Source organism: Ochotona curzoniae, unplaced genomic scaffold, assembly GCF_017591425.1.
Source record: "Ochotona curzoniae isolate NIBS_2020 unplaced genomic scaffold, NIBS_Ocur_1.0 scaffold_4683, whole genome shotgun sequence".
Lineage (NCBI taxonomy): Eukaryota > Metazoa > Chordata > Mammalia > Lagomorpha > Ochotonidae > Ochotona > Ochotona curzoniae.
The window spans coordinates 8,107,170-8,131,218 of NW_024467121.1; the positions used below are offsets into that span (position 1 = coordinate 8,107,170).

The following is a 24,049-nucleotide window of genomic DNA, read 5'->3' on the forward strand; positions in this document are numbered from 1 at the left end:
TTAGGACATATTATTCAATATACAACAGTCTCAAAATGGCAGATCTATGAAATGGTATTTTCCTAGAAGACATTTACAGATTTTTCTTTTTTAAGATTTATTTATTATTATTGGAAAGGTGAATATACAGAGGAGGAGAGACAGAGAGGAAAGATCTTCCGACCTATGGTTCACTCCCCAAGTGACCACAAACGGCTGGAGCTGAGCCAGTCTGAAGCCAGGAGCCTGGAGCTCTTCCGGGTCTCCCACGTGGGTACAGGGTTCCAAGGCTTTGGGCCCTCCTCAACTGCATTCCCAGGCCACAAGCAGGGAGCTGGAAGTGAAGCAGGGCTGCCAGGATTAGAACCAGCACCTATATGGGATCCCGGCACATTCAAGGCAAGGACTTTAGCCGCTATGCTATCGCGCCAAGCCCCATTTACAGATTTTTTATAGTCAAGAAAAACTTAAATAATTTATCTTTTTTATTATTTCTTTTTTCTAGCATGCACTTCCTATGTGCTATATTCTGTTAAGTGCCTTATGAATGTTAATCGTAATTACTGACCTCATTTTAAAACTGAAGAAACCAAAGCACATAGAAGCTAAATGGTTTGCTTAAGATCCAAAAGTTAAATACAGGTACACCTGTGTTGTAATGTGTGTGTTTAATCTAAATACTGACTCATTGTAGCCTGTGAACTAGAAATTCAGTGTGTAACACCAAAAAAAAAGCAAAATAAAGCATGCCCACAGAGAAAACATTTCTGTTATCAGGTTTTCATGTCCAGATTTTACATGTGAAAGTCATGATTTCCTACCCTAAAGAAAGCACCAGGCATTAAGTTAGCCATTACTAAACTAGCAGAATACACATTGCTTTAGGGTTTAGTGGTGCTTGGGTTGAACACAAAGATTACTTTTCTTACCATATTAGACTAAATTTTTTTTCCGGGATAGGAGTATAAGGATTATAGCCTATTTCAGAGGAAAGAGCTATGCCAGATAATTTTATGTGGTGGTTTTATCTTATCTTTGACACAAGAAGTAGGAGACAGAGTCAGCAGAATGTCAGACTCACAGTGAGACAGAGATCAAAAGAGTGAAGTAGAAATTTGTGTCTAGACATACACTGACAAGTGTGGTTTCTTTTTGGAAAAGATTGTGGGAATTTAGACTGAGACCCTTGAAGCGTAAGCCACACTGTGGACGTTTGCTTGCTGTACGATATTGTGGTGTATTTGACTGAAATGTTGCTCTTACCTTGCAGTGAAAAAGGCAATACTGTTCCTGGGTATGACTTTCTGGTGAATTCTGTCTGGCCAGAAATAGTACAAGGATTAGAAGAAAAGTTGCCCTCACTATTTAATCCTGGGAATCCCGATGCATTTCATGAGGTAACTTTTCCCCTGTCCACTTAATTCTTGAAAAGACCCAAGACTTCAGAAAAATCAGGTTTTCAGTTTTCTAAAAAGCATTCTAAGGACCATTGGAAGCTAGAATCTTTACAGTTGTGACCCATAGCAAATTACTTGTCTGTTTCTACTGCACAATTTTAAAAGAAGATCAAGATACTGATTGGATTTTAGAATATGTTTTATATAAATATATGTATATTTATGATTAAAAAATAGAAAGCTCTAATATTTCCTTCTTTCAAAAAAATTAAAAAGGAGCATGTTATCACTTAAAAGACATAATGGCTAAGATTTCAAAGGTGAATTCATGTGTTTGTTTTCTGTTGTATCATTTGTTTTAAGACTGTGCTCTGTCATGGTTCAGAATAAAGACGCATGGCCAGAGTTCTGATCCCAGCTCTCCTGCTGCCGCTGTTGCTTAGCTTCTTGATGACTTTTGCCTTTTCCTTCCCTGGATTTTGGTTTACTCATCCAATAAAATAATCCTTGCCTTTTAATTCGATTCTTCATTAAATTTACCATGACCGTAATTACTGATGTATTGGGGTTTATTTTGTACTTGCTGTTTGTTCTAGTTTCTCTTTCCCCTTTCCTGCTCCCCCTCTTTCTTTTCCGGGTTCTTTGTATTTAGACTTTTGGGGATTTGTTTTCCTCTGTATTCTGTGCTTTCCCCTCTTTTTCAGAAGTCATGCCCTTTAGTTCTATTTATTCCAGTGTATTTCAAAACGTTTGTGAAAGAAACAGAATTATGAGCCAAGTTATTTTCTCACAGAAACTCTTTGAAATGCATGCACTGGTTTTTCATAATACACGTGTTCCATTAAATTTTGAAGACTTTTCATATGTGTTATTTAATGGTGGTTACTTAATACAGTCTCATCCTGATTGGGGTTAGTTAGTAGCCTCCTGAACAGTACAGGGAATTTAAAATCACTCCACCACTGGTTTCCTTTCTTGCAAGGTGGAGCATTGTTTCTGTGCTCTTGTTTCTTCTTGAATTTTTCTGTCCTAAAGACTAGACACTAACCTTTTGTTTTCTATGGTCATTGTCCTCTGAGCATCACCCAGTTGCTTACTTTTCCTTCTTGGCTAGCAGCCCATCCATTTGAACCATGTTCCTTTGTCCTGAGATTCGTACTGTGGAAGACATTTTACTGAGGGTCTTGGACAATGAACTTCAGTTTTTTAATAATAAAGTATTAGTTTGCTTTAGAAAATACATTCTTAGTCTTAAAAGAAGATTTTGCTGGACATAGAATGCCCAGCACGTTGAGCGTTGTCTGTTGACTGCATTCTGAAATCAACTGTTAGTCTAATTGTTGCTGCTTTGTAGTTAATGCCCTTTCTCTCTGGCTGCTTTGAAAATCATTGACTTTGGTGTGGTACCTTCCAATATACTGTGTCTAGTATGAATTTCTTTTTATTTCCTAGGTGTTTCGTGGGTTTCCTGAATCTGGGGATTGATGTCTTTCATCCTTTCTGGAGTATTTTTGCTAGTTCCCTTCCTTTGTGCTCTTATTCTTCTAGGATCTCCTTCTAGAAGACCTGTGATTATACCTTCTCACTCTATATTTGCTACATTTTGGATAATTTCTAGGAATTTCAATCTTATACTTTACTGTTTATTTCTTCTCTTGTATCTAAGCTCTTTCATCTGTACGATGAAGTTCCAATTTTAATTATCATAATTTTCACACCTATAGCTCCTTTGTTTTCTCTCCTGATTAATTGCTTTTTTTATTTTTACAAATATGGAGAGGTATGATATAAACATAGTGAGTTTGATAGACTTCAAAACAGTAAAGATGGCAAATTTAGGATTTTATTGTCTCATTGATACCACTTTCTTAACTTTATACATGTTATAGTATATTGAATAACATGGCTACTTGTGATGTTTTTATTTGTGAATTTGTGGCTTAAAAAGTATACCTTTTTAGAGGCATATGTTGAAATAACCAGAGTTAAATAAGAGTTTTAAGCACTAACAATTTAAAATGCTGTGCCCTGTACAAAGTGTTAATAATCATGTTAAACTCAGGAAATGTATTCAGTCAGAGAGTAATCTTTTCTTTTTCAAAACATATTTTTAAGATTTATTTATTTATTTGAATAGCAGAAGCAAAGAAGTAGAGAATTTGCATCCATTCTCTGACTCTCTAAATGCCCACAGTAGCCAGATCAGGCCAGGATGAGGCTGAGAGCCAGAAACAATCCACATGTATTGGCACGGACCAGCTACTTGAGTATCACCTACCCCCTCTAGGTCTGTGTTAGCAGGAAGCTAGAATAGAAGCAGAGGCAGAATTCAAAGCCCAGACAGTCCAGTACGGGAAGGGTGTATCCCACGCAGTACCTTAACCACTGCACTGTGTGCCAACCCTAGGAATGAACCTTTCTGTTAGAACTTTGACTTTATAATTCTAGATTGATGCTTAATATTTATTGGTAGTTTCTGGTAGTTAGCTGTCAGTCTCATTCACAAACTAGGAGCCTTCAGAAAGTTCTTGGTAAAATTTTTTTGTTTTTATTTTTGTACTAAAATAAGCTTATCTTTTAATTTCATTTTCCATTAACTTTTTGATATCTCCTTGTACTTTTAGCTTTATGTATTAGTATAAGGTGTAGGATAGTTTTGTGAGTTAAATAGTAAGTTCTGGGTGTGTTGTACAATGATAGATGCTGCCGTTTCTCCTCTCAGTGGTCTTGGTGAAGTCCCTGTCATTCTTCATGCTGCCTCATCTATAAAAGTGATGTGATGACTTAAGAACTTTGAGTCTTTTTGCATCTTCCTCTCCTTCTGGAGGGGCTATGTGGAAATCATACTGTTAAGTCTGTGTCCTTGCCAATGGATAGGGCTATTGGTGTCCTGAAACATGTAAACTGCCATTTACAAAGCTATATACTTGGGATATCTGAGTTTAAGATGGGCTTTGCCAAGTAAGACTTGGAGCATGTTCCACAGCCATTCTGGACATCGCCTCATCCTTGGTGGATCATTGGAAGGATGATCTTATAAGGTATCAACTCCAGAAACTATGATTACAAATGTTGACTTTTTAAAAATCTTGATGTAGTTTTTCATTATGGTCCCAATTCTGGTTACTTTGATAATAATAATAATTCTATCTTTTTTGTTTGTTTCACTTTAGAAATATACCATAAGTATGGACTTTTTAAGAAGATTTGAACAGCAGTGTGGATCACAGGCCAGTGTAAAAAGATTAAGAGCACATCCTGCCTATCACAGCTTTAATAATAAATGGAACTTGCCAGTTTATTTTCAAATAAGGTCAGTCATTTATTCATCCCCACCTCTGCCCTTCTTAGAATTGAGTATAGTAAGGATGTTGCCCCCAATTAATAACTCCTTCTATGTGATCATCATGTTGTTCTTTGGGAAATGAAAGTCATAGTGGAAATGCACAGGAAGAATGCTAGTTGCCAAAATCTGGCTTGCATGACAGAAAGTTTTACTCCTTGGTCATCAGAGAGCTCAGAACTAGACTTGGAATGAGTGGGTTCTAGGCTCAGCTTCAGTCTCACACATTCTGACTTCATTCCTTGTGAAGAGATAGAGAAAGGAGGAGCCCCATGGCAGCTTTCTTTTTCCCTTTGCCCTGGGTTTCATCATCTACTCCAGTAATGGGCCCATCCCACATGCATTTCTGCTTCTCAGCAAAGGGAGCAGGAAAAGCAGAGCTTTAAGTGTTCCTGGCAGCTTGCTCCATCTGTCAGAATCACAGCGCCTCATAGCCTTTCACATGTGTTCTGCCTTTGTTGGAAAACAGTAACGGTTTCCTTCCACATTTCGTGATGATACCACATTCATGTTGATAGTGATTCTGTAAAATACGTAGGGAAATTTGGGATAAACCCTTAGCAACATAATGTCACTCCATAGAAATACGCATTAGTAGCCATTTGTTGCACGTTCCCTAGCGTGAGGTCGTAATAAGTTCTTCTGTAGAATGGCATTAGTTAGCATCATAGTTGAGATGATTTTTGAAGAATCATACCTTTTTGTGTAAATTGTTGAATGCTTTCATTAATTATGATGCAGTCCTTTTGCCTAGAATTCTAATGGAAAATTATATAGAAATAAATCAAGATCAGTTACCTTGATTATAATTGCTTGTCATGATTGAAAATGTGTGGAATCAACTTTTGAAAATGGAATATTTCTCAGAATGAAATAGTAGGGTGCTCCTTCATACTGTGTTTTATGCTTCATGTCCCAAGGTTACATTATCATATAGTTTGTCTTAAGGTAGGCCATTAAGGATTTATTCATATTGGACTGCATTGGAATTTTGTTATTTTATGATGTTGCAGATCAAGACTGGGCAAGAAGCCTTTTTGAGTCAGGGGGAGAATTTAAAATAGAGAAGCAGCTTCTCACAGAGGCGGACTGTGATAGAGAAATAATATTAGAATTCTTTCATTTTGTTTGTAGCCCAGGTTTGGAGTTCAACTGCTGTAGTCACAGGAGTGAGGAACATCTGGCCATGAGCTGTACAAGGCTCCCAAAATTATTTTAAGTCTGTCCCTGGCCAAGGCAGTTGCAGGTGGGAACTCAAAATCCAATACATCTGGGGCAGGCTGGTTTTTAAGTTGATGATTTTGTCTAACTTGTGAATGATGTTATAAAGATCCAGGTGGATGGCCCCAGCAGAAAAAAGAGTTATAAATCCTGCTTTAGTTACTCTGATGCTGCCACATCAAAAGTGTATTTCTCTGCTTTTGCCTTCTTTTCTAGTCCTTTTGCTCAGGCTCTGTGATCCCTTGCCTGGTAACCTCATGTGCCTGCCCGCCGCTGTGCCTGTAGAGCCCCTGGCCAGCTCTGGCCTCTGCTGGCCCTGGCCCAGACCGACGGCCAGCCTGGCCTCAGCCACATCTCTTCTCTCCCCTGTCTCCCTCAAAGCTGGTACTTAGGCCTTAACCAATGTTAAGTGAAACCAGTTGCCTGATGGACTTAAAAAAAAAAAAAAAGATTAATTTTATTTTTATTGGAAAGTCACATGTAAAGAAAGGAGAGACAGAATAAGATTTTCCATCCATTGATTTACTCCCCAAGTGGCAGTGGCCAGAGCTGTGCTGGTCCGAAGCCAGGAGCCTGGAGCAAGGAGCCTCTTCTGGGTCTCCCATATCGGTGCAGGGTCCCAAGGCTTAGGGCCATCTTCTACTGCTTTCCCTGGCCACAGGCAGGGAGCTGGATGGGAAGTGGAGCAACTGGGATTAAAACCGACACCCATTATGGGATCCCAGGCATGCAAGGCGAGGGCTTTAGCTGCTAGGCTACCACGCCAGGCCCTGCCTGACAGACTTTCATGTTTACCAAATTTTGGCATTCAGCATTCAGTGAGATTGTTTAAATTTTCTTTATAGCATTTATCTAAAATATAGTAATTTTTTTTAATTGACAGTCTTTACATAGTTAATTAGGGTAAAAAGGTTCAAGGGCTATACGAAAGTGGGTAAGACTATTATTTTTTCCGTATTGTTTCCTTCATGTTTAAAGGGGGGTATTAAGGGAGAAGGCCCACCCAATTTCCCACCCTCCCCAGGTCCCGGATGTAGGGTATGCTCCGAGGTTCTTGCTCAGGTGGTTTTGATATTTCAACAGTTGTGAATCGCTGCCAATCTTGACACTCCAAGCACTATGAGGTCTTTGAAGAATCCACTGGGTGACATAGTCCATCATAGAGTCTCTGTTTGCCCCGTATTTCGCTGCCAAGATATAGCTGAGATGGTTGATTGACCTGTTCTGTCTTCTCTCTTTTCTTGGGTAGGGTTCTGAGTCCAGCATTTTGATTGGGGAGATCTCCAGAGAAACTTTCTCTGAGGTGTTCTCGGACCTGATTCTTGTATGTGCTAGCAAGTACAGGGCCTGGCACAGTCCATTGCCCTGATCAGCTGGTGGTTGCAATTGCTGGGTTGGTTCTGTTTTCACTCCCGACTTCCACTGGAACCAATGGGTGTTGCAGTCCAGCCTGGTTCTGCCCAGCACATACTTGGCCCTTGCATAAACCAGTGGGAGCTGCAGCCTAGTTGGAGCGATCCGCAATAACCCCCACCAGGCCCGCCCCCTACTCTGGTTTGCCAGTATGTGTAGCAGTAATCCAGTCTGTCCTATACCCCATTCCACCCCAGCCGCTGTCCTAGTCTTATGCCCTCCCATGGAAGTGGTAACCCAAGAGGGAGGAACCCACTATTTCCCTCCCAGGCCTCTCCCACTCCCAGATTGTGCACTCTCCAGATAATCCTGTGGTTTGACTTGACAGAACTAGCCACCAGTGCTAGCTTCTTGCAGCTGATGCTATGGCTAAGCCCAAACAACCCTCACCCACTCTAATTTTGTTTGCACCAGTGGAAATAATCAGCCCAGCCTGGCTTTTTCCCGATCTAATCCACATGAGGCGTACAGGTGTTGTAGCCCTGCCTAGTCTGGTCTGCTCCCATCCCAGCTCACGCTCTCCAGCAGGAATAGCTGTCCAGCAAAGGAACCCTCCCTTATTCCCCTGCCGGCTCTGCCCCCTTGTTCTCATGCTTGCTGGTTGGGCGCTGCGGTCATTTCCAGTACAGGCAACCTCACATTGGCATTCCGTATTGTGCACTAGTCTTTATTGCGACCGAACCTGGCTAGACCCCCACTGTTCTGGTGCTTGGATTTGCTAGTGGATGACATGGACAGATTCAGCCTGGTCTTCCCCCGACCCCAAAATATAGTAATTTTCAAACATACATTTGAATTATGAAGTATGAGACTTGTTTTCAGTTTATTTGTTTTTTCATCCTCCAAAATAAAGCAAGACTGCAGGACTTTCCTATTGATTTTTATCATGTGTCAGGTTGTTTACTCTGAGGGGTGACAAAAAGTTCTGTAAACATGGTTAAGGTCAGAGTTGCATTATAATCAGATTCACTTCAGGGTCATTTAAACTAAAGCTGAAGACAGTGGGCTGGAGATGTTTGGACACTTTTCTGAGAAGTAGTAGGGTTGCACTCTCAGTAGCAGATTTATACTCAATTTAAGCTCCAGGGTCTCCCATCATCTTAAAGGAGAAAGTAGCCATCCACCCTGACCACCTCCACTGCCCTTGGGAACACATTTTGTGTCCTTTCCTATTTGAGAGACCCCATTATGTCTACATATTACTTGGTCTTGAGGATACTTCCAAAAGTTTGTGGAAAAATGGAACAAAAAGATGAATTTTCTTTTGATGTTAAAAAATTCAAAATCTGTATGTAGGTTTTTTTCATAATTCACATTGTCCATGCTTTTTTTTTTCATTTATTTTGTTTTTTTGAAAGAGACAGTTGTGTGAAAGAGAAAGACAGTTACAGAGAGAGAGTTGTTGTAATCCACTGGTTCACTCCCCAAATGGCAGTAATGACTGAGGCTAGCCAGGCCAAAGCCAGGAGCTTTATCCAGATTGCCCATGTGGTTGCAGGGGCCCAAGACTTAGGTCATCTTCCTCTGATTTCCCAGGCACGTTATCCTGAAGCTAGATTGGAGATGGAGCAGCTAGTTCTGACCAGTGCCCATAGGCATTGCTGGTACTATAGGCAGCACCTTTATCTGTTAGGCTACAACCCCAGTTCCTTCATGTCATTTTTAAAGTAACTCAGGGTAAGCTTTTTTTTTAAAAAATATTTATTTATTTTAATTGGAAAGTCAGATTTATAGGTAAAAGAGAAACAAAGACCTTCCATCACTCCCCAGTAGTCACAATTGTCCGTGCTGAACCAATCTGAAGCCAGGAGTCAGGAGCCTTTTTCTGGGTCTCCCATGCAGGTGCAGGATCCCAAGGCCTTGGGCCATCCTCTACTGCTTTCCCCAGGCCACCAGCAGGGAGCTGAATGGGAAGCAGGGCCGCCAGGGTTAGAATTGGTGCCCATATGGGATCCAAGTGTGCTCAAGGCAAGGACGTTAGCCACTAGGCTGCCACCCTGGACCCTAGATAAATGTTTTAAAGTAAGCTTAGGACTTTATAGGAGGAAAATGAATGCAGGTGTGCTCAGAACATGCTCAAATTATAGTAAATGAAATAGCCTTGTAATGCCAAAAAAATGAATCTTGGTAATGTTGTTTTTAATTTCAGTTTTTCTGGAACACTTCACACTCCCAAAGCATTCATCTGTGCTGTGTATTCTGTATTTAATATAGACCATTCTATCCAGGGGATATGTCTCATTCCTATGAGGTGGGATCTCTGTAGGATGAAGGTACAGAGAGCACTTTGCTTCTCCTCCCTCACTCCTTCCTCAGACATGCACTCCCACAGTTGGTGATGGGCCACACACTGTTTCTGATACTTCAGAGCAGAGGAAGAGACAGCACCCACTCTCACTGCCGAGTTCCTTTACTGACGGACTTTTAGATGCCGAAGATCTGTGGTGTTCATGGGAGAATATGGCTAGAGACTTTGCCCAGATCTAAATTTGAGAAGGTAGAAACCTGCGTAAGTTTATCTTTGACCTTGCTTGCTCACAGAGGGCAGAGCATCTGGGTGGGGTGCCTGGATGTCGTGCTCTGCTGCATTTTGATTCCTGTACTTTTTCTTCTGTGAGATTTGCAGAGTCATTGGAGTACAGACTGGACTTTCTGCTTTAATACACCACAAGCTAGTGCAGTGAAGGTACCCAGGTTGTGTAACCACTTCCTTGCTTTTGGCCATTTAAGTTGTTCCTAGTTATTTCCCCGATATGAACAATGCTGCGCTAGCTGTTAGGTCATTTCAGGGTTCCTGCATTCTGGATAGATTTTGAACAAATAGACTTTAGGCAGCAGGGTGGAACTCCAGGAGCTGCTTTGCTCTCCCAGCTGCAGAGCAACTCCTGGTCTCCTCTTGTCACAGTACTCGGGGTCACTGCTTCCTTGGGCTATCACTTGTGAACCCATCTCCAGGGCTGTTGTCTGACTTGCTGTTACCTCTCCTTTCTGCACTTCTCAGCTGCGGTTTGCAAAGACCAGCCTGTCTAAGCCTCATTAGACAATTGCAGAATGCTTTCCTTCCACAGAGCGGGGGGCCAGCCACTGTGGGCCAAGGCCCTTTAAGGAGCATCAGATATACTATCAGAATCTAAAATTATCTCTTGGATAAATTCTTCTTAAGAATGAGTCAGCTTGTTGCTACGAGGGAAACTAATGGGAAACAAAAGAGTGTGCGGGTACAAAGAGATATGGGATTCAAGAGTTAAGTAATTGGAAAATAGAATACATATGGAAGCAGCTAGAAATGAACTAAAAGTTACATTTCACAGCTATAAAAACACATCTATATCCACTACTAAGACAAAGGTCTATAATGGGGTGATATGAGAGGCGTCATCAGAAATGAAGGGGAGACAATAAGATGCTGGACTTTATGCTTGGTATATGCTTGCAATGAAAGAACTTCAACTGAACTTGAACTGTGGCAATGCAGCAAGGTGGAGGAATCCACCATGGGGGGAGGGTTAGTGGAGGGGTAGGGGGGATCCAGTGCCTAAAAAATGATGTCACAGAATGCAATGTAATAAAAAAAAAAAGAAAGAAAGAAAGAAAGAAATGAAGGGGAACCCATCAGGAGACTGAGGTCCAGGTGCCAGGCAGCAGGGACCAGTTGGCCAAGGTCCATGAAAACATGTGAGGAAGGGACCTGCAGACATTGGAGGCCGCTCAGCAGCAAGGGCCAGTCATCAGTGGCCACATGTAGTGATTTTTTTTTCCCCTTAAACTGTAAACACAAGCACAGAACATGCTTTTGTTTCTTAGCTTGGAGACATTCACCTTCCCGTGATGGTGCAAATATAGATGGGTTGGAACAACTCAAGTTTTGTAGCCTTGAACTAAGTAGCTGATTGTAACCCAGGGGAGTTACCAGGACTACTTCTTAATGGAAACTGAATGGCAGTTTGTTTTATATATAATAGCATATATAGCTATTATAACTTATAATAAGTTTTTTATATATATATATATATATATATGGGTAAGTTATATTTCAGGCTGCCTGCAAGTAGCACAGTAACCCTGCATACCTAACAGTAGCTTAATCAAGATAGTTTTCTTGCACAGAAAAATAAGTAAGAGGAGGGATGGGCCTTCCGAGGTGGTTGGGCATCTCTGAGAACAGTATGCTCCTGCATGAGCTGGTGGAGGAAGTCCGTGTTAGCCAGGAAGAAGCAAGACTGGAGAGGGAATGGTAGGTATGGAGGCATAAGCACTTACTTGTGTTCTTGTTTAATCTCAGGTTTAGAGAAATAGCGGGATCCTTAGAAGCAGCACTTACAGATGTGCTGGAAGACGCCCCAGGTAACTTGTCTAAAGTGATCTGTGACAGACTATCAGTCCTCTGGACCCTCATACCCGGGGCTACTTTCACATTTTCCTGCCATTCAAATATTCATATATTAAAGAAATACATGGCAAAGAGAAACCAAACTTTCTGGTTTATAGGACTTCATGCTTTGTAGAATTGATTAAAAAAAAAAAAATAGAATGCTTTATGTAATGGGCAGCAGGCCAGGAGAGAATTTGTCCAGTGGTGGGGATGTAATCCTGCAGTACTGAAGTGATCGGCTGTGTGGCAAAGTGGCTGCGGTCAGGCTTCCTGCCCGGCCCAGGACAGATCTGCACAGTAGAGGGTGCAGGATGCCCCCACCCCTCCTGGAGAGTGAGTCCCAGTTGAGGCGTGCTGCCTGCCCTCTTCCCCGCAGCTGTCCCGGAACTCTGAGGTGTGGGCGTGAAGACTTCCCGCAGTATGTTTGCATGCCCTGACAGCCTCGTTGGTTTCTGCATCATACTGTCTCCATTCCCAGTGACAATTGAAAGGCTTATTACTCTGTTCCTCTCCATGTAGCTACTTTGGTTCAATGTTCAGGTTCCTCAGCTTCATTTTCTGCTCTAGTTTATGTAATGAAGTCCACTGTCAATCTGAACTAAGCTACTTCCCCTTCAGAGTTAGTTTTCATCTGTCTTGGCCAAAAATGCTCATATTCAATTGACTTCCTGTGTATATCTAGTAGGTATATGGGGGGAGGATAATAGATGGGAAGAACAGACAAATGAAGCAAGACACATTCAGTTCTAAAGTGCAGTCCCCTCCAAATGACTGCTGCTCCAGCTTGTGTTTCTTGATATGGTGTAAAATGCTTGCTGTAAGTATGTTTGGCAGGGGCTTCTTGTGAAATTGTCAAGCACATAGCATTAAAGCCATCATGAGAAATAGGTTGTGTTCATCCCTGGGCATCCAGTAGTGGTAGCCCTGATGACCATGTGGTGTTCTTCAGAATGCTCCTTTCTTTACCAGTGATTTACACCTGGAAAAGCTGAAACTGTATTTATTCCATAATTGTCTGAATTCTTTAAAAATATGTTTTTTTCTCTAGCTGGAAGTCCATTCTGCCTTTTGGCTTCTCACAGAACGTGGAGCAGCCTTAGGAAGTGTTGGTCAGATGAGCTGTTTTTGCCATTGCTGGCACACCGTCTTTGGAGACTCACTCTGCAGATTTTGGCCCGGTACTCTGTGTTTGTCAACGAGGTAAGGGCCAGCTGTGGAGTCATCAGAGTTGAGAAGAATGGTGGAGAAGATTAACCTGCATAGCCAATGGAAAGTTTTAAAACGCCATGTTGTCATGAGAAGTTGGATCAGAGGACCACAATACACTGACTTCCCAAAACTGAATGTAGTTCTCTGTGTTTCATCTTTACCCCTGCAAGTGTTGTCTTTAGTGCTGCCCTCGGGTATCTTGTCTGGTTGAAAAGCAACACCCTGGGAAGTTCATTTTTCTTCCTCAAATCCAAAATCTCCCAAATTAAAACAAAGATGCCCATTTTAATTAAAAGGACTTGAAATTTGAAATTTGCATTTTTAATGGTTAATATTTGGGAGGTTTTTAAAAGCATGTAATCAGTGCACTAAAGAGTTTAATGGTTGAGTGTTTGGTGTAGTGATTAAAATGCCTTTTATCACAGTGCCTGGGTTTGAGCCCCAGCTCTGCTCCACTCTTGATTTTAGCTTCTCCTTATGCACACCCTAGGAAGCAGTAGATGATGGCTTGAGTGTTTCCTGACACCCACAGGGGAGACCTGGATTGGGTTGTTGGCTCCCAGCTTCAGGCTGGCACAGCCTCAGCTGTTAGGGCACCTCGGGAGTGATCCATTGCGTTGGGGATCTATCAGTCTGACTACCTTTCAAATAAATAAAATAGTTTTTTAATTATTTCCACAGTAGATGATCCTCTCCCTTTTGAAATAGCTAAATGTACTAAATGTCTACAAGACACTGAAGAGTTATTCTAGGTGTATGTAAAGCCTCAAACTCTTGATCTGCAAGAGGATTCGTGTAGCTAAGTGGTGAGTGCCACCCCACCTCCGGGAGCGGCCTCAGTAATGCTCATATATGCCAATTGCTCCTGTATGGAAACAAAACATTGCTGCTGTTTCAAACAAAAAAGTTTTTGTTTTTGCTTAAAGATTTGTTTATTTGAAAGAGATACAGAGGAAAAAAAAAGAACGATAGAATATCTTCTATCTTCTGGATTACTTCCCAGGTGACTCCCAGAGCCAGGGTTAGGCCAGGCAAAATCCTTGAGCCAGGAGCTTCATCCTGATCTCCCAGGTGAGTGCAGGAGCCCAAGCACTTGGACCATCCTCCACTGCCCTCTTCAGCTATCAGCAAGGAATTGGACTAGAAGTGGAGCAACAGTGGGACCCAAACCTGCACCCAAATGGGGATCTGGCATTGTAGCCCAAAAAGGCAGTTTGAAATTCACACATGCTGAGAACAATGAAATCTTTTGTTATCTGAAGTAGGTGAGAAACCCAGTCATTTTGTTTTAATGAAAAGAATATAGAGTTTCAGAAACTCAAATTTTGACTCTGCCACTTTTTGACTCTGACTTTAAGCTGTGAGTCTCATATTCTTCATCTGTGAAATGAGAAAGCAGCTAGCATGCATGACTATTAAGAGGATTTATTTGTGGACTGGAATGCCTGATGTATCGTAGGAGCTTGGTGGAAGTTAGCTTTTCCCCTGTTGTTTTCCTTCTGCTCAGAAGAGACTTAGCAGATGGCCCTGGTCCGTCAGCCATTTCTGAAGACCTCTGTACAGTTCCCAGGACAATGGAGTTATTATAATTCATGCATAAGGCCTTCTTAGCTGGTCGTTCTTCTCATTTTGTCTTTAATAAATTACTTTGCCTTTTCTTGATGCTGCTTTGCTTCTCTGGTTTTTTCCTTTAATGACATATCTTGACAGAGCACTCCTTTACTTTTGTTATTTGAAGGTTAACAAGATTTCAATTTTGATTTCTTTATCATTAATTTTGATCTTTTATTATTAACTTGGGAAGTTGTTTAGTGTATTAGTCAGCTTTTCATCTCTATGACAAATTCCTGTGAGAAGCTCCTTAGGAAGAAAAGATGTTTATGAGGCTCATGGTTTTGGAGTGTGGGGGTCCAAGGTCAGGCAGGCCCCATTGGTGTGGCTGGCTGTGAGGTCTGAGACTGGCCATGAATGGAGAAACAATCATTTGGTGAACCTTCAGTGAGAATGACTGCATCCCACAGCAGCTCATGTAACCAACCCTGAGAGAGCTACCTTCCCTGGGTACCGCCCCCAAACACTGTCACACCGTTAGCTTTTCTCTCTTAGTACCCTCAGCCCATGACTCTGGGACTTAACCATCCATGTGAACTGGAGGGCCAAGTTATGTTTACACCATAGCACTAAATATAGTTTATTTTTTAAAAAATTTGTAGTTTAGGGATTTACATGTTTTTTGCATATTTTTGCATTTTATCATAACCAAAAATAACAGCATATGAGTAAAAAGGGTAATAATCTGCTTTTCATACCTATCAGTGGAAATACAGTGCAGTGTTCTTTTAGTTTTCACTGAGTGCTCACCAGACAGCTGGCATTTTGTTGACCCTCGCATATACAGAAACTGGTGTATGTAGGGAGTTAAAAGCAGTTAATCACTGAAATCCTTTTTCAGCTTTCACTCAGGCCCGTATGTAACGAAACTGCCAAGGAGAGCAAAAAGCCTTTGATGGCTGGTAGCAGGGACCCTTCCATGTCCCCAAGAAGTACCGAAGACCCAGGAAATGCCGTGGCAGAAGCAAAACCTGTAGTTTCCATTTCCAGAACTCAGCTCGTCTCTGTGGTTGCAGACCTGCAGCGGCTGCAGGAGCAGGTGAGCTGGTTCCAGAAGTGGAGGGGCTCAGTTCTGTGTCTTCACAGAAAGTCGTGCGGTAGGAAGCAGACACTCATGAGGCCTTACAACTGTGGGACCCACAGGGCACTGAGAGAGCACATATCTCACTGCTCTTCTTGGTGTCGCATACCAGATTTCTGAGAGCATGCGCCTCCTCTGTGCCCATGAGTGCACTCTCACGTCCTGTTGGCCTGTTGCCTCTGCTTGCCTCTCAGTGATGACGTGACAAGCTCTCCGGCTCCATCATCCACCTGCTCTGTGATTAGCTCAACTTGGCTCAAGTGTGAGCTCCAGTGACCTAGATTTTAATTGTTTTTAATTCACTTAAAAATATCTATTAATACTTCATCTTCATGCATTGAAAGCAGTGAAATATTAAAACTTCTTCCTCTATGTTCTCTGTAAAGATTCTGTTTTTTGTTTTTGTTTATTTGTGGGTTTTTTGTTTTTCTTCTTTTTTTTTTTGCTTTTCACATTGGGAAAACTTTGTGGGATGAATTTAGTGTTTCATTTCTCTCATGCAAGATTTTGCTTCCCTCAAGTTTAAATGTTTTGTGGTGCTTGAACAAATGCAGTTATACATTTTCAGCAAGATATGGGCTCCCACAAGAGCTGTTTGGTATCATGGAGAAGCACAGAACACAAAACTTTTGCTTAGGCTCAGAGAGGTAGCCTAGCAGCTAAAGTTCTCACCTTGCACATGCTGAGATTCCATGTGGACACTGATTCTTATCCCGGCAGCCCTGCTTCCCATCCAGTTCCCTGCCTATGGCCTGGGAAAGCAGTCGAGGATGGCCCAAAGCACTGGGACTCTGCACCCACATGGAGACCAGGAAGAGGCTCCTTGCTCCTTGCTTCGGACTGGTACAGCTCTGGCCGTGACGGCTGCTTGGGATGGAATCAATCCCAATCAATGGATGGAAGATCTTTCTCTCTCTCTCTCTTCTCCTCTCTGTATATCTGACTTTCCAATATAAATAAAATAAATCTTTAAAACAAAAACACTTTTGCTTATTCTGTGTGCCTGTTAATAACCATTAAACTGTGGTTCCCTTGTTGTTGAGGTTTGTTTTGTTTTGTTTTTAACTTACTCGCTTTTTACTTGAAAAAGAGAGGAAGAGACAGATCTTCAGCCACTGGTTCGCTTCGCAAATGGCCACCATGGCCAGAGCTGAGCCAGTATGAAGGCAAGAGCCTGGAGCTTCTTGCAGGTCTCCCACATGGGTGCAGGGGCCCAAGCATTTGAGCCATCTTCTGCTGCTTCCCCAGGCCGTAGGAGTGGAACAACTGGAACTTGGACTTGGTGCCCATGTGGGATGTTGGTACACAAGTGGAGGATTAACATGATAGACCACCACACCAGCCCCAATAGTTCCTTTCTAGTGACAGCATTAAGCCTGATGCTTTCCTTTCGTTAATATCTCTGAACGTCCTGGTTTTAGTTTCACCACTCATGAATAATATTTCTGTGGTTTGTAGATGCAGATTGACCCTTCCTTTGATTTATAAAAAGTGACTAAATGTATGAAGTGTGTTTTTATTGCAGCTTCCAGAACTTTTGGAAATAATCAAGCCCAGACTTGAAATAATTGGATTTAAGAATTTTTTTTCCATCTCAGGTATGAGCAACAAATCTTTGAATAGGAAATAATTTCAAATTTGAGATTTTAGGTTGTATGTAACCTACCAGTTTCTTTTCTAATTGTAAAGCTTTGATTGCATTCTGTTCTGTAGTGTTAACTTCTGTATTATAATTTGGTTTCTTATAAGACATTGTCTAAATGCTCTGATACCATTTGAAGTAAAATTTATGCCTGGACCTGAATAAAATGACTAAGCCCAAGATTTCCATCCCCACAGCGGCCCTTGAGGACTCTCAGAGCTCTTTATCAGCTTGTATCCCTCCCTTGAGTAGCAAGATCATCCAGGACTTGAGTGAGTCGTGCTTCAGTTACCTGAAAGGTGCCCTGGAGGTTCCCAGGCTCTACCGAAGAACCAACAAGGTGAGTGCCATGCACTGAGGCACTGAGTGCAGTTGCTAGAAAGGCTGAGGAGGGTGGGCGTGGCCAAGGAGAGGCAGGAGCAGGTGCTCGTGTCTGGCTTGAGGCAGGCTGAATCCAGCCCGTTCAGAACAGGGCATTTGTGAGAAGAGAGACCATTTACTTGTTGGATGTTCAGATGCCTCAGATGAGTCTGTGCAGGATGCAATTTTTCAGGATTCTTGGAGCAAAAGAATGCATGCTTTTCTCCAAAGAAATCATTTTAATAATGTTTGCATGTCTTCTGTTCTAAAAAAAATATCCTTATTTAAGTTGTTCCCTTGGTATTGAAAGTACTTAGTTTGGGGGAAAAACCTGGCTGAGTGAAAACGCTGGTCTGGAACAGAAGAAAGTACCTGCTTTATCTGGTCCTTTTTTTTTGAATAACATTTGGAAATCTGTGTATATATATATATTTATTTATTTACCCATTTTGTATGATCATGAATTGGGGAATTACTCTTTTAGTTTTCCCTATTGAATGCTCATTTTTATGTATCCATTCCCATTTCGTTCTTGCAAGATCTCACTTAATTCTTCCTCTTTCTCTCTCCCTCCTCCTGGTTTTAGAATTAGACCTTAGACTTAAACTCTTTTAGTTAGTTTACTATAAAAATGTATTCTCAGGACCTTTGAAAATGTCCTAAGATATACCATTTTGGAGTAGCTGCAATTCTTATAAGCACAGCTGGCTTACCTCTGACCTTTTGCTGATTGGCTGAATGCGGAGCCCCTGTCTGCTGGCTGTGAGGCTCTTCCTGTCTGAAATGATATCTCCTTGTAGCTGAGCTGAGCTTAGTGCCAGACCCCTCTAGGGCTGTTTCTTGCTTCATTTTAAATTCTGAGACATGCAAGGCCCAGCACTGGGATACAGTAGATTAAGCCACTGCTTGCAGTACTGGCATACCACATCAGCATGTGGTTTGAGTCTCAGCTCCTGTGCTTTCACTGTAGGTCCTGGGAAAGCAGCACAAGATGATCCAAGTGCTTGAACCCTGCCACCCATGTGAGAGGCCTCAATAAAAGTTTCTGGTTCCTAGCTTGGCTCCTAGACTTGGCTGTTACAGCCATTTGGAAAATGAACTAGCAGATGGAAGAATATGCTCGCTTAGTCTCTCTCGTACTCTACCTTTTTAAAAATCTAGAACATGAACTAAAATTAATACTTGTAAGCATAAGCCCCTTATCATCTAATTTGCTCTTTTTGGTCTGGCTTGAAGCTGGGAGAGTGGGTGGGACTTGTTTTATTTTGCCAAATACATTATTTTCAGTAACCTATTAACTTTCCTTTCCTATTAGGCAAGACTGTTTTAATAATGTTATTAGTTACTGAGAGTTTGCATTGTGGATCAGACAGTATACTAAGCCTTTACATACATGTTACTGTTCTTAGGAAGCGGTAGCTAACATCCTTATTTACAGATTAAAATAAGAACTAAAAAAGCTTGAATGACTGTCCCTAGATCCTGCTCAGGTGACAGTTTATCGATATTGTATATTGTTAGCAATATACAATCTCAGAAGTCAGCCGCACTCCCACACAGCATGGAGTCAGAAGCTGAATTTAGCAGGATGGCTAGGTGAGTAGCGAGGACGTCAAGTTGGGGAAGCCATGCACTAAGGCTGGAGTTGCCCCTGCCTGCAGCCTGGAATGCAGCCTGGCTCTGGGGATCCTCTCTGGACTCCTGACTGCTCTGCAGGTGGCCTTCTGTAAACATTTGTATTTCAGAGGCTCCTGTCTCAAAACGGAAACATCATAGAAATTTTCTCTTTTTTTCTTTCCCCCTCTCTTGCTGTTTTTCTGTTTGTGCATCTTTCACCCCTACCAACGTTATTCCAGGAGGTCCCAACTGCAGCTTCCTCTTACGTGGACAGTGCCCTGAAGCCATTTCACCAGCTTCAGCGTGGACACCAGGATAAGCTCAAACACGCAGTGATTCAGCAGTGGCTGGAAGAAGCTCTCTCCGAGAGCACACATAAGTAAGTAACTAGAACATAGGCCTCCTGGGACATGCCTAAAAAAGTCTTGGGCGGAAGTTGCACATAGATATGCAGAGAGGCCTTTATATATCAGAGAGAGCACTTTGTGCTTGGATGAATCGGAATGGGGTCACATGAGCTACACCCCATCCCAAGATACACGCACGCACACACAACCTCCACCGTGGCTCTCTGGACTTCCTGCTCTCCACTGCTCTTACCATGCTGACTGGTGTTCACCATGCCTGCTTCCTCTCACTGCAGCTGCTCTTCTCTCAGCGATGACATGTCGTTCTGCTCGTGCTCTTCAGCCCAGAAAGGCTTGAACCATGCCACCCAGTCAAAGGAATTAACATCTGTGAAATGCAACTGGGAAAAAACCCATATGCTTTAAAATATAAATTACAGCTGAGAGAATCAATTTCTGTATAACCCTAGGGTGTCCATTCATTTCTAATTAACTCTACTTTCCCTCAAATGACAGCATTGAGCTATATCCAAAAAATATAGGACCTAATTTAACTATTGATTTCCTATTAATACTTACTAATTTTGCAGTTCATCTTGTTTCATTGCTTATGAATTCAGAAGCCATTTGAACATGACAATGATGTCTAATATAGCTTTCATGGAAAATGCATTCCAAACACAACATCACCAGCTTATGGGCAAAGCTTTGAAAAGAGGCTCATTTTTTATTTGAAAATTATGTTGAGAATATTTTGAAGGCAGTAACTTTTATTTAAAATTGTAAATACTTTAAAAGATGAACTTTTCCTAGAATTGATTGTGAGTGAAGTTGTTGCTTGAAACAAAGAATGAACTGCTTTTCCACTCTCAGTGTGTGAAAGACAAATTGGTCTATGACTTTTCTCTTAGTGTTTGGTGTTAAAATTTTTAATAGCCCATGCACATACTTCTTTTAAATTCTTAAGAGGATACCAGGCTGGAGACTGAAAATTCTACTTTCATTACACTCTTAAGAAGCATTAAATATCTGCCATGACTAAATGTTTACTGGGAATGAGTTTTTAACCTTGCATATCTGCAAAGCCAGTAACTCTCTGTGACACAGTCTTCCTTTCAGCAATAACTGTGTCTTGTGCCCAGGTATTATGAGACCGTGTCAGATGTTCTCAACTCGGTGAGGAAGATGGAAGAGAGCCTGAAAAGGCTAAAACAAGCCAGAAAAACCACCGTGGCCAACCCCGTTGGTGCCAGCAGCGGCATGAGCGATGACGACAAGATCAGGCTGCAGTTGGCCTTGGATGTGCAGTACCTAGGAGAGCAGGTGAGTCATCATAGCTGCTGCCAATGCCAGCAGGTCTGAAACCAAAGAGGCCAGCAGGTGTCTGGGGGCCCACCCTAGCACAGAGGGGCTGAGGTGGGGGCTGAGTCTCTGCTCCAGGTCGAGAGTGGGGGAGTAATGTGTGGATGACTGAAAGATTTAGGGTTTGTGCCTAGGAATTGTGAGGAGGCCAAGATCCAGGAACACTGGAAAGTTCCATGTGGCATCCAGTGGCCTGACCTTTGCTGCTGTTGACGTCTGCTGGTTCATGCACTGCTGAAGGGGGAGTCCATGACAGAGATGGTGTCCTCTTGGTCTTCTTCTGGGACAAAGTCTGATTGGTAATTGGTGCCAGGCTAAGGGCTTTTGAAATACTCTAAAGAAGTAACTAGGAGAGTAAGTACTCCTCTCCTGGGGTATGTGAGAAAGCATCCAGTGCAGCTTTGCTTCTCTGCCTGGCTTTCTGTAACACCCAGGTTTCAGAATCATTGCATACAGCTGGCTCATAACCGTGTATGTTTTACCACATAGAGGGCGGTTGTGGAGAAAACACAATGCCTTTCATTCTTCCTGAGGTGACATCCTCACAATGTCATACAACTCCAAGGTGTTCAGAAACTAGGTTCTCAGCACAGGAAGACCTCTGAGGGCTGATGGGTTAGGCTGTGACACCAGCTTCCCAGATAACAGTTCTGGTTCAAGTCCCAGCTGCTTTACTTCTAATCTAGCTTTCTGATAACACGCCTGGGAAGGCAGTCCATGATGGCCCAGGTACTTGGGATGCTGGTGCTCAGGTGGGAGGCCCAGATCTAGTGCTTGGCCCTTGGCTTCAGCCTGGCTCCGCCTTATTTCGTGTGACTGTGTGGGGAGTGAATCAGTAGATGAAAGATCTCTTTCAGTTCCTCCCTTTCTCCCTCTCTATTCCTCTGCCTTTTAAATAAGTAAATAAATGAATAACTCTTTACAAGGGAAGGACTTTTGCTAGAGAAAAGGCAGTGAAACAGTAACTCTCCATCAGGAGATACTTGATTTTCTAACTAACTAAGGAATTTCTTTTATATATCACAGTCATCCCTACAAATCATTTTTTTTCCACCCTGAGATGACTTTAGAGATCTTGGCAAAAAGCAATGGTCTTGTTTCTTATATCACAGAAGAAATTTGAAAACTTTTTATAAGCAAGAAGGTGAAGAGCAGATAAGCTACAGAGAGAAGTAGAAGGAAGGGCTGGGGAGGAGGAGCCAAAGGAAAGGCGGTGCCGCAGTCCTGCTCCCCAGAACCAGAGGACCAGGGCAGGTCTTCTCCGCTCTGTGTGCTGTGTATGTGGTTGTGTGTCTGTGTGTTGCTGCTGCTGCCTCTTTTAAACAGAAGTGAGAACAGTGTGTGCCGTACCCTGGTCCCTGGATCCTGCTCAGTAGCTGCTATGCCAATCTCCTCAATTCTCAGAGTCGAAGCAAATGTTGTTAATAGTATTTAAGAAAGAAAACTTAAGCTTATGCTTTTCTGAAAGTTTTCCACTTAAAAACAATTGGTTTTTTAAAATTTCTTTTGCGTGTGAATTTTCTCCACTAGCATTTTTCTTTCCCAAGTTCACAAAAGAGACTTTCATCCTGGCAAAAGTCTGATTTGATAGACCAAGGTAAATCAGTATCCTGGCTTCCCAGGATGCAGGGTTTGACCCCAGAACAGTAACATTTTGCAGTAGAATAACCCTTTCACCATGAAGGAGAAGGCTGTCTGCCAGTCTTTAGGGAACCATCTCATTCTAGGTTAGTAGAGGATAGGGGGTGGATATTGGGGTTTTGTTGTTTACTAAGGTCTCCTTTTCACATTCAGCTCAGTAGTAACATAATTCATTCTGTGCCCTTTGCAGATACAAAAGATGGGCCTGAAAACAAGTGGCATCAAAAGCTTCCCAGCTCTGTCCGAGCTGGTTGTGGCTGCCAAGGACCTGGCAACAGCAGAATAGCCATAAGCCTCTGGACCACCCCAGGGAGAGAGAAGCTGACTGCACGCCGGCGCCCTAAGGGAAGAAAGCGGCTCTGTTCTCCGGTGCCTGCCCAGCGAGGGAGTGCCCAGCCTCATTCCCAGCACCGTGCATCCTCCCAGCACATTTGGGTCTTTTGCCCAAAAAAAGAACACTAACACCTTTTTCCATTGTATGGAAGACAGTTTTTAAGATGTTTGAAACTTTCTACTATAGTTTACAGAACAAATTATTTTATTTTTATTGTAAATCTTAGTGTGGAAGAGCTGATTTCCAAAATATTACTAAAGTAAAATATATATGTATGAATATAAAAGGTCTCAACAGTCCTGCCAGTGGAAACAACAACTGCATTGCCACACTGGGTGGAAGCTGTTGCTGTGGCCAAGACTGCTCCTTCTCGGGCTCCCAGGAAGAGGCTGTAGAATAGCACTGCTCTGACCTCACCCACACCGTGAGAGCACCCAGGCCTCCATCAGGAGCTGCACCCAACTGGGAAGGGTCTGCTTCCTAAATAAAATATATGAAGCATCTGCCACCAGTGTCTGCACCTCTTCTTTGTGAATTCAAGACAAGTGAATTATACCTTGCCAGTAACACACCTGTTACCTTACTTACAGATGCAGTCTTTTTAAAGGCATCCATGTAAAGGGGCTCTCCAGCAAGAGCCTCCCTTTAGGTCTGTGGGACTTAAGTTGCATGGATAAGTAACAAGTGCGTGGCCATAGAAGGCAGCTAAGCCAAGAGTTAGGAATACTGGTAAGCAGACTCGAAGGAGGTAGTGTGTTCCTTCAGTTACCTAGGTGCACATCAGTCAGCGTACCACGTGGACCTCGTGCTTAGCTGTGATGATTATGTGACAGCAGCAGTGTAGATTCCCCTACCTTGTTCTTCACATCTAAGATTGACTGCAGGAGGAAGAAGGCAGAGAATTGAAAAGGCAGATCCTGGACTGATGGAAGAATGTTGCACATTATGGCTAAGATCTGGTTTGAGAAATGAGGGAACTTCAATGAAAGCACCGAGGGGCACAGGTATGTGGGGACCCAGGCTAACCCCCAGCCCCCACCAGGGGAGGATCCCCCCAGTCCTGTCCCCAGGTGGCAGACCTCAGGCAGTGGTGCTCAGAGTTGTTTTCTGCTCCTTGTGT

The 24,049-nt window shown here is 42.5% G+C and overlaps 1 protein-coding gene across 3 annotated transcripts in view; it reads left to right on the plus strand.

Moving 5' to 3' along the window:
• The window catches only part of COG2 (component of oligomeric golgi complex 2), a 43,888-nt gene extending 20,262 nt beyond the window's left edge, over nt 1-23,626 (plus strand). For 2 of the 3 annotated variants that reach the window (XM_040967841.1, XM_040967842.1), the window contains exons 9-18: nt 1,250-1,376; nt 4,550-4,689; nt 11,636-11,697; nt 12,774-12,925; nt 15,387-15,584; nt 17,152-17,224; nt 17,466-17,608; nt 19,485-19,624; nt 20,735-20,915; nt 22,786-23,624. In XM_040967841.1, coding sequence (XP_040823775.1) covers nt 1,250-1,376; nt 4,550-4,689; nt 11,636-11,697; nt 12,774-12,925; nt 15,387-15,584; nt 17,152-17,224; nt 17,466-17,608; nt 19,485-19,624; nt 20,735-20,915; nt 22,786-22,881 — 1,312 coding nt within the window. In that variant the 3' untranslated portion in view covers nt 22,882-23,624. Of the gene's footprint in view, nt 1-1,249; nt 1,377-4,549; nt 4,690-11,635; nt 11,698-12,773; nt 12,926-15,386; nt 15,585-17,151; nt 17,225-17,465; nt 17,609-19,484; nt 19,625-20,734; nt 20,916-22,785 lie in introns of all 3 variants that reach the window. The other variant, XM_040967843.1, reaches the window with a different exon arrangement.
• The last annotated feature ends 423 nt before the right edge of the window (nt 23,627-24,049 follow it).